At 48.9% G+C, this 15,310-nt stretch overlaps 1 protein-coding gene across 8 annotated transcripts in view; it reads left to right on the top strand.

Moving 5' to 3' along the window:
• IL6R (interleukin 6 receptor) overlaps positions 1–15,310 on the top strand; it is a 64,149-nt gene that overhangs the window by 27,471 nt on the left and 21,368 nt on the right. For 4 of the 8 annotated variants that reach the window (XM_024234285.2, XM_054552589.1, XM_063727474.1 and 1 more), the window contains exons 4-6: positions 1,618–1,799; positions 2,088–2,254; positions 3,070–3,211. In XM_024234285.2, the coding sequence (XP_024090053.1) occupies positions 1,618–1,799; positions 2,088–2,254; positions 3,070–3,211 (491 nt within the window). Of the gene's footprint in view, positions 1–1,617; positions 1,800–2,087; positions 2,255–3,069; positions 3,212–12,562; positions 12,611–13,464; positions 13,558–15,310 lie in introns of all 8 variants that reach the window. The other 4 variants (XM_054552570.1, XM_054552581.2, XM_054552578.2 and 1 more) reach the window with 2 other exon arrangements.

Here is a 15,310-nt window from a genome sequence, read left to right as displayed (position 1 = left end):
CCAACTGCAGCACTGCTCCCTCCTTCTTCCACAGGCATGGGTGAGCTCAGCCTCTGCCTTGGACCAGGCGCGGTGCTGGGGCAGTGGGAGGAAGCAGGCCAACAAGACTGAGCCCCAGCCCTCTGACCCCACCTGGGCACACACGTAAAGCAGTCGGTGACCCTGCCTTCGTGGCTGGGTGGAAGCCTGGGTGGTGTTGGGGGAAGGAGGAAAGGGGCTTTAACTTAGCCTGGAAAGGTTGGGTTTGTCCCATGTGCTGGATTCAGCAGGAGCCCAGGGTTCGAGCCCAAGTCACAGGTGGCAGACTCGTCACCCCAGCCGGAGGGTGAGTGCTTGACATGGCCTCACATGCCCACATGTGTCATAAGAGGGTGAAGCCTCAGGTTTCCAGGCCAGGTGGGATGGTGGCTGACTCACCTCGAATGTCTTCAGTCACCCAGAATTCTTTTCTGGACTCACCTGCCAGAACCCCTCTAGCAGTTTTTGTGTCTCTGGAGTGGCATTTCTGCTGGGTGTCTAGTCATCTGAGGACAGATCTTTTTTGTTAGTGCCTTGAAGGCAGGGTGGGGCCGCTCTTGATTCATTTCTATATCCCCTACAGTGCCAAGAGCACAGGCCCAGCGGGAGACCAGAGCTGGCCAGCCAACCAATGCCTGAGTGACTAGCTGAGCCCTCCAGCCTAGTTCCCCTCACCCCTCGTGCCAGGCGCTAGGCTACATGTTTATATATATTTGTAAATCCGGCTAGTTTCCTCATCTCTAGATTTTACATTTATTGCTCAATTTTTTTTTTTTTTTTTTTTTTTTTGAGATGGAGGCTCTGTCGCCCAGGCTGGAGTGCAGTCTCTGTCACTGCAATGTCTGCCTCCTGGGTTCAAGTGATTCTTCTGTTTCAGCCTCCTGAGTAACTGGGACTACAGGCATGCGCAACCACGCCAGGCTAATTTTTTTTTTTTTTTTTTTTTTGGTATTTTTAGTAGAGACAGGGTTTCACCAATTGGCTAGGCTGGTCTCGAACTCCTGACCTCATGATCTGCCCGCGTTGCCCTCCCAAAGTGCTAGAATTACAGGCGTGAGCCACCGCACCCGGCCTTATTTCTCAGTTTTAACAGAACCAGCCAGGTGTGATGGCTCACGCCTGTAATCCCAGCATTTTGGGAGGCTGAGGCGGGCAGATCACCTGAGGTCGCAGTTTGAGACCAGCCTGGGCAACGGTGAAACCCCATCTCTATTAAAAATACAAAAATTTGCTGGGCACGCTCAGGAGGCTGAGGCAGGAGAATCTCTTGAACCTGGGAGGGAGGCAGAGGTTGCAGTGAGCCGAGATTGCGCCACTGCACTCCAGCCTGGGTGACACAGTGAGACTCTATCATAAAAACAAAACAAAACAAAACAAAAACTTAACCCCTACTAGGTAAGTAGTATTAATATTCCTATTTTCAAATGAGAAAAGGAGACTTAGAGGTACAGGGCTCATAAGTCTGGAGCTGGGATTCAAACCCCGGGATTCCACTTCCCCCTTCTCCCCTTCTCCCCTTCTCCCCTTCTCCCCTTCTCTCCCCTCTCGAGTCTGTGCGAAACTGACAGGCGAGCCCTGCCCTTGTTTTGTATCTAACAGTCAGAACAGTCCGGCCGAAGACTTCCAGGAGCCGTGCCAGTATTCCTGGGAGTCCCAGAAGTTCTCCTGCCAGTTGGCAGTCCCGGAGGGAGACAGCTCTTTCTACATAGTGTCCATGTGCGTTGCCAGTAGTGTCGGGAGCAAGTTCAGCAAAACTCAAACCTTTCAGGGTTGTGGAATCTGTACGTAAGCTATTCCCCATCTCCAGCAGTTTCCTTCTCTTTTGATTTAATACTCCTTATCGACTTCTCAGAGTGGCAGGGAAGGGGTGGTTGAGGGGTTTGGTGAGTTGGTGCCTTTTGGGCGTTGCTTGCCGGGAGGTGTGGCAATGATAAAGCAGGCCCTTGTGGAGCTGTGCATGGGGAGTGAACGGGGCTGGGTGGGGCCCTGCCTGCTGGGATCTCAGCCCACATGGGCTTCTCTACACTATATTTGGTGCTGCAAAGGAGCCATGCTCCCTTTTTCCACAGTGCAGCCTGATCCGCCTGCCAACATCACAGTCACTGCCGTGGCCAGAAACCCCCGCTGGCTCAGTGTCACCTGGCAAGACCCCCACTCCTGGAACTCATCTTTCTACAGACTACGGTTTGAGCTCAGATATCGGGCTGAACGGTCAAAGACATTCACAACATGGATGGTAAATTTATGTTTTACTTCTGGTCAGAGAGGTGCCCCTAGATGCTCAGGCGTAGTAGAAAGGGTACTAGAGGCCAGGCGTGGTGGCTCATGCCTGTAATCCCAGCCCTTTGGGAGGCCAAGATGGGCGGATCACTTGAGGTCAGGAGTTCGAGACCATCCTGGCCAACATGGTGAAATACCGTCTCTACTAAAATTACAAAATATTAGCTGAGTGTGGTGGCGCATGCCTATATCCCAGCTACTCGGGGGCTGAGACAGGAGAATCCCTTGAACTCGGGAGGTGGAGGTTGCAGTGAGCAGAGATCACACCACTGCACTCCAGCCTGGGCGACAGAGTTAGACTCCATGTCAAAAAAAAAAAAAAAAAATAGAAAGTGTACTAAAAAGAAAACCATAGGCTCTACTTCCTGCTTCACAATTGGCTACCTTTGTTGCTTTGGATAAATGTTTTAAGCTTTCTGAGCCTTGGTGGTATATCATTTATTAAATGAAAAGGATAATGCCAGGCCAGTCTCCTCTTCCCAGGCTTGTCTGTGAGGAGAGCAATGTGGGAAGAGATTTGGGCTGTAGACATGTCAAGGGTTGTGGCTTGCAGGATTCTATAGTGCATTCGTGGGGCAGGGACTTTCTGCTTCAGCTTCCATGGGCCCTGAGGGCAACCCCCTCTCTAGCAGAGCCTCTGGGGTTGTGGGAGCCTCTAGATGCCTCTGCCAGCTGAAGCACAGGGCTGGCCAAGGCACCAACCTACTGGGGTGCTACCTGCCCAGCACCATCCTGGATCCCTCCCCAGAGTCACTGTGCCCCCGTCCTCAGGTCAAGGACCTCCAGCATCACTGTGTCATCCACGACGCCTGGAGCGGCCTGAGGCACGTGGTGCAGCTTCGTGCCCAGGAGGAGTTCGGGCAAGGCGAGTGGAGCGAGTGGAGCCCGGAGGCCATGGGCACACCTTGGACAGGTACTGTGGTGGGCACTGAGGAAAGAAGGGATGTTTCAACTGTCATTGCATCAGGTATCCATTGCTATGTGACAAGTTGCCTCAAAACTAGTGGCTTAGGCCAGGTGTGGTGGCTCACACCTGTAATCCCAGCACTTTGGGAGGCCGAGGCGGGTGGATTGCCTGAGGTCAGCCTGGCCAACATGGTGAAACCCCGTCTCTACGAAAAATAGAAAAAATTAGCTGGACATGGTGGCAGGTGCCTGTAATTCCAGCTACTCAGAAGGCTGAGGCAGGAGAATCTCTTGAACTCAGGAGGCGGAGGTTGCAGTGAGCCAAAATCGCGCCATTGCACTCCAGCCTGGGCGACAAGAACGAAACTCCGTCTCAAAACAAACAACTAGTGGCTCAAAAACGACAATCATTTATCGGCTTGAAATTTCAAAAATACAGTCAGTTAGGCAGCTCTTCTGCTGGTCTTGCCCGAATCAGGAATGCAGCTGCCATCAGATTGGGATGGTCTGAGGTGGCCTCGGTCACATGTCTGACGATGGTGCTGGCTGGTGGCGGAGGCTCTGGGTTCTCCCTGTGGCTTCTCATCCTCAGCTGCCAGCCCAGACTCAGGGCAGGCAGGTAGGGATCCTACCACAGATGGAGGGATGCACTGCAGAGAAGTTAGCTGTATTTAATCTAGGGCTTTTTATTTTTTTCAAATGTTAAAGGTAGTAATAATTGCCATTTGGGGATTGTTGAAATTAGAGCATGAAAAATTCCAGAAAAATATGAAGAATAATTATTACCAGTATTTTTACTCCCTAGAGAAAACCAGTGAGAACATGTTAGTATGCTGCTTTCCTTTTTCTAGGTACATGTATGTGTGTGTGTATTTATATATATAAATGTAATATTCCCCATGTTGTCAATTACGTTTGGAAACTTATTATTTGGGAACTGCCTGATTAATATATATATTTTAAAACTCCATGGAAATTTGTTGTTGTTGTTGTTGTTGTTTTGTTTGTTTGTTTTGAGACGGAGTCTCGCTCTGTCGCCCAGGCTAGAGTGGAGTGGCATGATCTTAGCTCACTGCAAGCTCCGCCTTCCAGGTTCATGCCATTCTCCTGCCTCAGCCTGCCAAGCAGCCAGTACTACAGGCACCCGCCACCACGCTCAGCTAATTTTTTCTATTTTTTAGTAGAGACGGAGTTTCAGTGTGTTAGCCAGGATGGTCTCAATCTCCTGACCTTGTGATCTGCCCACCTCAGCCTCCCAAAGTGCTGGGATTATAGGCATGAGCCACTGTGCCCGGTCGGAAATTTTTTTAAACTTAAATTTTTTTTTTTTTGGAGACAGGGTTTCTCCTCGTTGCCCAGGATGGAATACAGCAGTGCAATCACAGCTCACTGCAACTTCTGCCTCCTGGGTTCAAGCAATCCTCCCGCCTCAGCCTCCTAAGTAGCTGGGACCACAGGCATGTGCCACAATGCTAATTTTTTAAAAATGTTTTGTAGAGACATGGTTTCACCATGTTGCCCAGGCTGGTCTCGAACTCCTGGCCTCAGGCAATCCACCAGCCTCAGACTCCCAAAGTGCTGGGATTACTGTAAGTGTGAGCCACTGCACCTGACTAAACTTTAAATTTTTTTTTTTTTTTTAGACAGAGTCTTGCTCTGTCGCCCAGGCTGGAGTGCAGTGGCATGATCTTGGCTCACTGCAAGTTCTGCCTCTTGGGTTCATGCCATTCTCCTGCCTCAGCCTCCTGAGTAGCTGGGACTACAGGTGCACACCACCACACCCAGCTAATTTTTTTTTTTTTAGTAGAGACGGGGTTTCACTGTGTTGGCCAGGCTGGTCTTGAACTCCTGACCTCGTGATCCACCCGCCTCGCCCTCCCAAAATGCTGGGATTACAGGCGTGAGCCACCGCGCCTGTCCTAAACTTCAAAATTTTAATCAAATTAATACATGCACGTGGCAAAAAAGTAATAAACAGCTTATAATACTGAGCAGTGGTCCCTTGTCCCATGCCTTCCGTTTCTAGTCCTGCTTTCTAAGGAAGCTGCTTGACTCTTTCTGTTTCTAGTTCCTCTGTTGGTGCCCTCCTTACCGCTAAACAACAAGCTTATATGGCTTTTTTTTTTCCTGATAAAACCACTTGAGACATTATCTATCAACGCCCTGCTATGAAAGGTTAGGATTTAGCAGACCTAGAATGCAGGAATCTCCCTGACCACAACCCAGAGAGTGGTCAGCCAGCCTCTGCTTAAATGCTTCCAGAGATGGAGAGCTTACTACCCCTTGTAGCAATCTGTTTCATTGTTCCCAGCGTTTTTGTTGTAGAATGGCTTCATGGCTCACTTTGGGGTCAAATGTTTCTAGCCCTGTGGAGTAGTTGAACCAAATTAATCATTCTTAAATACTTGGCAGTTAGGAAAAAAAAAGAATAAGATACCCATTTATTTGAGTAAGTACGGATAAAAAGGAAAAGGTAGAATTGACATCAGTCCCATCCCTACCCCTGCCACTTTCTCCCAGCCCTGGCCCCAGGGAGAGAAGGCTTTTATCTATGGGCTGCACATTCTTCCCCCAGATTGGATGGTGTGGGGTGATGGCTCTTCCTCCTGCCTGGCTTTGTACTGTGGGGTCCTTGTCCCTTGTCTTTCCTGTCCTGGGGAGAGCCAGAGGAGTATGCTGGTGCTTAGGGTGTAATCCTAGTTAGATGCAATAATATGAAGTGCAGGCTTCCATCTTTGTTGGCACTTTCCCCGTTCATCAAGTATAGGAGGCAGCTTTCTATTGGGCCCTCTCCTCAAAAGCTTTTTTCCTGCTCAGACCTGGACAAGGAGTGGGGCCTAACTACTATATCTTACTTAGGGAGACCATTTTAATAAATCAGTGCATCCTTCAGGGTAGATCGTATTGACCTGTCCATGGTTTTCTTTGATTTGTGTATACTTTGAGCCATACACATTCATTTATCTGAATGCTGAGCATCAGTATGGCTTTGGGGGTCTTTTTAAGGGGGGAAAAATCAGCTCTAACATCGTGCAGAGGACTAGGAATTCCAAATATAGGCTGACCCCTATTTTACCTTTTATTCCAACCACTTAGTTCAGACAGCTTAAAGCTTGTGACAAGCAGCTTAAAAGCAATCTTGTTTTTTTTTTATAAAGTCTCTTCTTCTAAAAATTTTCAAATTGTAAAATGTACATAAGATTTACCATTTATATTATTATTATTATTTTTTGAGACAGAGTCTCGCTCTGTCGCCTAGGCTAGAGTGCAGTGGCGTGATCTCAGCTCAATGCAACCTCTGCCTCCCGGGTTCAAGCAATTCTCCTATCTCAGCCTCTCAAGTAGCTGGGACTACAGGTGCCCGCCACCATGCCTGGCTAATTTTGTATTTTTAGTGGAGATGGGGTTTCACCATATTGGTCAGGCTGGTCTTGAACCCCTGACCTCAGGTGATTCATCCACCTCAGCCACCCAAAGTGCTGGGATTACAGGCATGAGCCACCGCGCCCTGCCCATTTATATTATTTTTAAGTGCACAGCTCTGTGGCATTAAGTATTGTTGTGCAACCATCACCACTTTACTTCTCCAGGACTTTTTTCATCTTGTAAAACTGAAACTCAGAATCTGTTAAACAGTAACTCTCCTTTCACCCACTCCTTCCCCCAGCTCGTGGCAACCACCAGTCTACTTGCTTTTTTTGTGAGTTTGACTACTCTAGTACTTCATTTGCTTGCTTGCTTGCTTGCATGCCTGCCTACCTGCCTGCCTGCCTTCCTTTGTCTCTTTCTTTCTCTCCCTCTTTCTCTCTCTCTCTTTTTTTTTTTTTTTTTTTTTTGGTGAGACGGAGTCTTACTCTGTCACCCACCCAGGGCTGGAGTGCACTGTTATGACCTTGGCTCACTGCAACCTCCGCCTCCCGGGTTCAAGCAATTCTCCAGCCTCAGCCTCCTGAGTAGCTGGGATTACAGGCACCTGCCACCATGCCTGGCTAATTTTTGTATTTTTAGTAGAGACAGGGTTTCACCATGTTGGCCAGGCCAGTCTTGAACTCCTGACCTCAGGTGATCTGTCCACCTTGGCCTCCCAAAATGCTGAGATTACAGGCATGAGCCACTGCACCTGGCCCTCTGTCTTTCTTTCTTTCTTTTCTTTTTTTTTTTGAGATAGGTTCTCCCTCTATCACCCAGGCTGGGGTGCAGTGGCATGTGATCATGCTCACTGCAGCCTTGACCTCCCAGGCTCAAGCAGTCCTCCCACCTCAGCCTCCCAAGTAGCTGGGACTACAGGTATGCACCACCATGCCTGACTAATTTTTGTATTTTTTGTAGAGACAAGGTTTCACCATGTTGCCCAGGCTGCACTCTAGGTACTTCAAATAAGTGGAATCAGAGAGTATTTGTCCTTTGGTGACTGACTTATTTCACTTAGCATAATGTCCTCAAGGTATAACATGTGTCAGACTTTCCTCACTTTTTAAGGCTGAATAATATTCCATTGTGTAGAGATACCACATTGTGTTGATTCATTCATTTGTCAGGGGACACTGGGTTTGCTTCCCCATTTTGGTTGTTGTGCATAATGCTGCTATGAACATGGGTGTAAAATATCTGTTTAGATTCCTGCTTTCAGTTCTTTTGTGTATATACTCAGAATTATAATTGTGGCATCATATGGTAATTCTATTTTTAAATTTTCATGGAAATGCCGTACCGTTTTCCACAGTGGCTGCACCATTTTACACTTATACCAGAATGTATAAGGGTTCCAGTTTTTCCACATCCTTGCCAACACCTGTTATTTTTCATTTTGCTGCAATAGTCCACCTTATGGATGTGAAGTGTTATCTCACTGTGGTTTTGATTTGCATTTCTCTAATGATTAATGTCTTTTTTTTTTTTTTTTTTTGAGACAGAGTCTCACCCTGTCACCCAGTCTGGAGTGCAGTGGGGCGATCTTGGCTCACTGCAACCTCCGTCTCCTGGGGTTCAAGTGATTCTCGTGCCTCAGCCTCCCGAGTAGTTGAGATTGGCATGCACCACCACACCCAGCTAATTTTTGTATTTTTAGCAGAGATGGGGTTTTGCCATGTTGGCGAGGCTGCTTTCGAACTCCTGACCTCAAGGGATCTGCCCATCTATGCCTCCCAAAGTAGTGGGATTACAGGCGTGAGCCACCACGCCCAGGCTGAGCATCTTTTCATGTGCTTCTTGGCCATTCATATATCTTTGGAGAAATATCTATTCAAATAGAAAGTTCTTTCTTATGTGAACCTAACTCTGGCCTCACTGGCCCTTGCTCTGTTCTCAGGGATAACCGGTGACAAATTTCCTTGTCTGCTCTCTCTGAATTCTTTTGGAGTTCCCAGACCTGCATCTGCTTGGGCTCCTCTTCCCAGGCTGTTACATGAGATGGTCTGTGAATTCTTCACCTTTCTGGCCCCCTTCCCCTGAATCTGGTCCCATTTGTGGATGTCCCTCTTTAAGTTGCTGACACTCTCCTTCTATTGGAAGATGGTGTGGTGGGGGCTGTCTGCCCAGCACTGGGTACGGTCTCCACTTTCCAGCCTCAGGTGGATGTGCTTCTTTGGCATAGACACAGCTTCTGTGGGAGCTCAGAAAGAACAGTCGGTTTCTTCTCACATAAGGAGCGGAAGACTTTGAGCCCTCCACCCTATACATGTGTGGTTTGAGGCAGGGGAAGTCTTCAAAACCCAGTGGTGAATATATCCAAGAAAGAAACCTGCTGCTCCCTCTCTGCTGAGGGCAGAGCAAGAGGAACTTGGATGATTCTGACGCAAGAGGGGGATTCAGGTTGGAAATTGGTGGGCAGTTCTGAAAAATAAGAGGAAGGTTAGAACACTAGATGAGGTGTGTGTTATGGACCACGGTTATTTGGCTGTTAGGGACGCATCAGTGTACTAAACACTGTATCACCCTGTGGGGTGAACTTACCCACCCCAAGGACCTTCAGCTCTCAAGGCCCAGACAGACGGATGCACCTGCCTCCCAGCCTAGGTGTGGGAGTCGTGGCCTTTGGGAGACACAGAGGTCCTGGGAAGCACCTGGGAGTCAGGTTGTATGACATTGGTAAAGTTAGTTCAGCTCTCAGAGCCTCAGTCTTGTCATCTGTAAAGTAGGGATGATAGCACCAATCTTATTCCTTTCAGAGAGTTTTTGCGAGTCTGATGAAAAAATATTCTTTAGAAATGCTAAAGCATACTGCACTTGTAAGGGGATCAGCAATTACAGGACAGTGCTGGTTCTTGGGAGGAGAGTGGGACCAGGGGCATCCCAGAATCACTATCCTGGATGCCATCGTGAACACACTGCACTGGAATATGGAGGAGGAAGTAGAGTGGGTGGTTTGAGAAAGCTTTCCTGGTGGTTTTAGTATGTGCTTGAGGGGGCTGGAGGAGGGTGCGTGCCCCACCGTAGTATACCTAATACATAATAGATGGTGTTCACAGTGCGATAAGGCCGTAAGCAGACTGTTCTGTTGGGGCAGTTTAGAGATAGCAGGAAAAGCTTCACGGAGGAGGTGACAACTGAATTGTGTCTTGAAGGATGTGCAGGAGGGTCCCAGACAGAAAATGGGGATTGTAGGCAGAGTACAAGGGCATGGAGCTGTGAGCAAGGGGAGGGTGGCAGGGAGCTGCTTGGTGAGGCTGACACGTGTGTGGGTGGGTGGTCTGAGTGGGACAGGTGGAGGCCGGCCTTGGTGGGCCCCTGTAGGAGTGGAAGTGGAATGCCATAGAGGGGGGCTCTGGAGCCTGGACTTCAGCAGGTGCTGCCCCCTTGAGGCTGGGGCCTGGCCCCCGCACAGACTGTAGCCCAGGATAGCCTTTTGTATGAAGTTGGGGGTCCCAGGGTCACTCTGTCTTAGCCCTGCTTTGGCCAGCAAGGCCAGGTCACATCTGTCAGCACCTGCAGCAGCGGCTCATGGAAATTGTGCAGGGCAGGAAAAGCAGGCTGGTAACTGTGGACAGGGCGCGTGGTCGGCGGCTTTCTCTCAAGCAGGAGTTCTGAATTTATCCTCTCCTGATGGGAGTTCTCCCTGTCACATCAACATTGAGTCTGGGGGAATCTCAAAATCATTTTCTTCTTTTTTTTTTTTTTTTTTTTCGGAGACGGGATCTCATTCTGTTGCCCAAGCCAGAGTGCAGTGGCATAATCATAGCTAACTCCAGCCTTGAACTCCTGCCTCAGCCTCTGAGTAGCTAGGACTATAGGCATGCATCACGATGCCCGGCTAATTTTTTAAAAAATGTTTTACAGAGATGAGGTCACCCTATGTTGCACAGGCCTTGAGTGATCCTCCTGCCTCAGCCTCCCAAAGCTCTGGGATTTATAGCCATGAGCCACTGTGCCAGGCTGGAGCCCCTTTTCAAAGAGGGCGTAGGGCAAAATGCCTGGGAAAAGCCCATTAGGCATAAGGGGGTTATTCCTTGCTCCTCACAAATAATCCCTTTAACTCCCTCTCCTATTCCCCAAGAATGGGAATCACACCTGTTGGAGGAGGTGATACCAAAGGTTTGCATTTGCACATGAGGGGGTGCCCTGAAGCCAGGACTGGGCGGTCAGTGCCTCCAGCTACATATTATCTTCTCAAACTCTTTGGCCTCCATTCTGGAGGAGTTTGTTTTGTTCCTCTCTGCAGCACTCCCAAGTGGGACATTCTGGGGTTAAAGAGCCTTGGTTACACATTTCCGGAGAGATTTTGCCCTGTTCACTTATCCATGTGGCATCCCCGAATTCCCTCTCTGCCCTGTTTTCTGCAGCTTTCTGGAACATTCCACTGGGGGCCCCGCCCACTTCCACTGCATCACCTGCCACTTTGTGCAGAGCACTGGCTCTGGAGTCAGGCAGCATTGGGTCTAGTTGCTGCCCTTGCCCTTGACTAGCACGACCCTGGGGAAGTACCTCACTGGGACTCAGTTTGCTTATTTGTCAAGTGGGAATAATAATGCCTGCCTCGAAAAACCCAAACCCCAGCCTTGCTGGGTTGTGAGGCTTCAATGAGGTGAGAAGCAATTAGCACAGAGCCTGGCACATGACAAGGGTGCAATAAATGCCAGCATGACTGCCTTTCACCGATGTCTCCTGCCAAGCCTGTCTCTCAAGCTTTGGATTCATGTCTTCAACTCGGCCCAGACTTCTGGCCAGATCCTCCCTCCTGTGCCAGGTGCTCAGCATGACCCAAAGCAAACATATCACACCCCTCACAGATCTCCCTGCCCTGCTTGTCCAGGGGACACCCCACCCACCCAGCTACCCAGCCAGGAGCTTGCACATCGCGCCAAATGTCTCTGCCTTGGTTTGGGTTCTTGCCACATCTCAGTAGCATCTAGCAGTCAGCCATTCTGTTGCACTCCACTCTTCGTGCCCCTCTCCACGACCCTCCTCCCGCATCTTCCCCTTGCCTACTCGCCTGACATCCCTGTACACAACTGGGCGATTCCTAAATGTTGGGATTTCACGGGTCTGTAAAATTTCAAAAACAATTCTGGGGACCAATTAAAGTTGCTCGCTTTTTTTTTTTTGAAATGGAGTTTTGCTCTTGTTGCCCAGGCTGGAGTGCAATGGTGTGATCTTGGCTCACCGCAACCTCCACCTCCTGGGTTCAAGCGATTCCCCTGCATCAGCCTCCCGAGTAGCTGGGATTACAGGCATGCACCATCATGCCTGGCTAATTTTGTGTTTTTAGTAGAGATGGGGTTTCTCCATGTTGGTCAGGCTAGTCTTAACTCTTGACCTCAGGTGATCCACCCACCTCGGCCTCCCAAAGTGCTGGGATTACAGGCGTGAGCCACCATGCCCGGCTGGTTGCCGGCTTTTAATTTTGCTAAGTAAGGACATAAAATGTAACAAGTAAGTAATAAATAGCTATTAGCATTTAACATCACCATAATTTCATAAAAGAAAGGATGCTTGGTCAGGCGTGTTGGCTCAGGCCTATAATCCCAGCACTTTACGAGGCTGAGAGGGGAGGATTGCCTGAGCCCAGGAGATAGAGACCACCCAGGCACCATAAGGAGACCCTGTCTTTACAAAAAAAAGTTAAAAAATAATTAGTTGGGCATAGCAGTGCACACCTGTAATCCTAGCTAAGTGAGAGGCTGAGGTGGAAGGATCACCTGAGCCCAGCAGTTGGAGGCTGCAATGAGCTATGATTGCACTACTGCACTCCAGCCTGGGCAACAGAGTGAGACCCTGTCTTAACAACAAAAAGACTCCCTAATTGCCCCCCATGCCCGCCCCCCCAAATGAGGAAGGGTGAAACCTCAAAATGAGGGGTGCTTTTGGCACCCAGACAGTGTGGAGATGTACACACAGCCTTTTCTGTACTTGTCTCCACTAGGCTTCTCTCCACAGACCATCCCGGGTGGCATTTGGGACCCAGCTGGAGGTGAGTCATTTCTCCTCAGGAGGCTCCTCAGTGAGGTTTATTTATTTGTTTCTTCTATAGGAATAGAGGAGCAGTGATGAGCTGTCTGTTGGGTGGTTTAAAGGCTGCGAGGAAAGGTGTGAAGTAGGGTCCCCTTGCTCAGCATGGAGGAGCTGCCTGGCGCTGCTGAGCCTGTGGGTCCCACGGTCTCTCCTCTCCTCTTCCTGTGGCTTTGTGGTTCATTCCCCCTTTAACCCCAGAAACCTGAGCCGCCAGAGGTTACTGGGCATTCTGTGGGCCACAGGCTGTGCTGGGGGTCAGGACTGAGGGTAGAAATTTTCTTCCTGAAGCATCTGTCTTTAGTATAGTATGCGGAGCCTTTAAAAACCCCTAATGACAGCTGGGCGCGGTGGCTCACGCCTGCAATCCCAGCACTTTGGGAGGCTGAGGCGGGTGGATCACCAGGTCAGAAGATCGAGACCATCCTGGCTAACATGGTGAAACCCCATCTCTACTAAAAATACAAAAAATTAGCCGGGTGCGGTGGTGGGCGCCTGTAGTCCCAGCTACTCGGGAGGCTGAGGCAGGAGAATGGCGTGAACCCAGGAGGTGGAGCTTGCAGTGAGCTGAGATCGCGCCACTGCACTCCAGCCCGGGTGACAGAGCGAGACTCGGTCTCAAAAAAAAAAAGCCCTAATGACTGGGTCTCATTTCCATGGTTCTGAGGCAACAAACAAGGTGGAGCCTTCAAGGCTCCAGATGAAGCTGACTCTGGCTGGGTTTGGAAAACTGCTGAACTGCATGAGCATCCATGGGCAGCCATATTTTCTATTTAGGGCTTCCGCATCTTCTTCTTGTTTTCTTCTTTTTTTCAGAGATGAGGTCTCGCTATGTTACCCAGGCTGGTCTCAAACTCCTGGCCTCATGGGATTCTCCAGCCTCAGTCTCCCAAAGTGCTGGGATTACAGGTGTGAGTCTGGCCTGCCCGTGTCTTCTTTGTCTTCTGATTTTAGCTTCCATTCTAGCACCTCCATGCCCTCAAGTCATCCTTTAGATACCCTGGGCTATGAGTGTGTAACTGTTCTCTGCTGGGCTGGGAAGAACGCAAAGGAATAAGAAACTGGGTCCCTCCCATGAATTCTAGGTTCAATTCAGGTCGCACTTGCTGTGCAGCCTTGAACAAATCGCTTTCCCTCTCTGGGCCTCTGTTTCCCCTCCGTACAATGGGAAGAGTGGATGCATTCTTATACCTCCTCTGGTGCTGCTCGTATGTGGTTTCCCCCTTACTGGTGACGGCATACTCCAGGAATTCTGGAAACCCTCCCTGACGCCGAAGCAGGGTCACCCTCTCCCCGCCTCCTTGCTAGTCCTTCTTACTCCTGGCCCAGCGAGGCTCGTGATTTTTGTGTAAACCATTCTGTGGAATTTTAGAATTCTTGATGGAAAAATGGTGAGCTGACAAGAAAATATTTTGAAATCCAGAGCATTCCACTCACTGCCTGTCACGGTTAAGGACCAGGCTTTCGCTTGGATACTTAGCCTCCTCTTGCCTTGGGGTTTCCGCAGAAACACTGTTCCCGTGGAGGGGGAGGGAGCCGTGAGGGTGCCTGGTCCACATCCCTGCTGCTGCAGTGCGTACTAAACCCATACAGGGAGATGAATATTTGTTTGTTATGTATTTTTTATTGCAAAAAGGTGCATAGAAGGAAATTGAAATAGTGCTTATCTCTGGTGATGTGTATCTTTCCATTTTCTTCTTCCTGTGTGCAAATATATAGTATTGTGATATATACTGTATTACACAATAAATAATCGTAAAAATATATTTCTTTAGAAAGTTTGAATCAAAATACATAGAATTTTTCTTGTCTTACATTCTTCATACAGCATTATGTCATGTCTTCAATGTTTTTCTAAAATATTTTTGGACAGACGTGGTGGCACACGCCTGTAGTCCCAGATACTTGGGAAGCTGAGGTGGGAGGATCACTGAAGCCCAGAATTTAAAGCTACAGTGAGCCATCATCATGCCACTGCACTCCAGCCTGGTGACAGAGCGAGACCCTGTCTCAAAAAATATATAATAATTGGCCAGGCACGGTAGCTCATGCCTGTAATCCTAGCACTTTGGGAGGCCAAAGCGGATAGATCACCTGAGGTCAGGAGTTCAAGACCAGCCTGGCCAATATGGTGAAACCCTGTCTCTACTAAAAATACAAAAATTAGCTGGGTGTGGTGGCGGGCGCCTATAATCCCAACTACTTGGGAGGCTGAGGAAGAAGAATCGCTTGAACCCAGTGAGTGGAGGTTGCAGTGAGCCGAGATTGTGCCACTTCTCAAAAAAAAAAAAAAAATATATATATATATATATATAAAATAAATTTTAAAAGTTTCTGCATTATGTAGTTATGTCATAATTTCTATAGCTAGTCCCTTATGGTTGGATATTTGGTTATTTCCAGCATGCTGTTTTTTGTTTTGTTTTGTTTTGTTTTTGAGACGGAGTTTTGCTCTTGTTGCCCATGCTGGAGTGCAATGGCATGATCTCGGCTCACTGCAACCTCCATCTCCCAGGTTCAAACGATTTTCCTGCCTCAGCCTCCTGAGTAGCTGGGATTACAGGCATGTGCGAGCACACCCGGCTAATTTTGTATTTTTAGTAGAGACGGGGTTTCTCCATGTTGGTCAGGCTGGTCTCGAACTCCCAACCTCAGGTGATCT

The sequence above is a fragment of the Pongo abelii genome, chromosome 1 (genome assembly GCF_028885655.2).
Source record: "Pongo abelii isolate AG06213 chromosome 1, NHGRI_mPonAbe1-v2.0_pri, whole genome shotgun sequence".
In the NCBI taxonomy this organism is placed as follows: Eukaryota; Metazoa; Chordata; class Mammalia; order Primates; family Hominidae; genus Pongo; species Pongo abelii.
The sequence above is the reverse complement of the archived record's forward strand: the minus strand, read 5'-3'. Positions and strand labels throughout refer to the sequence as shown.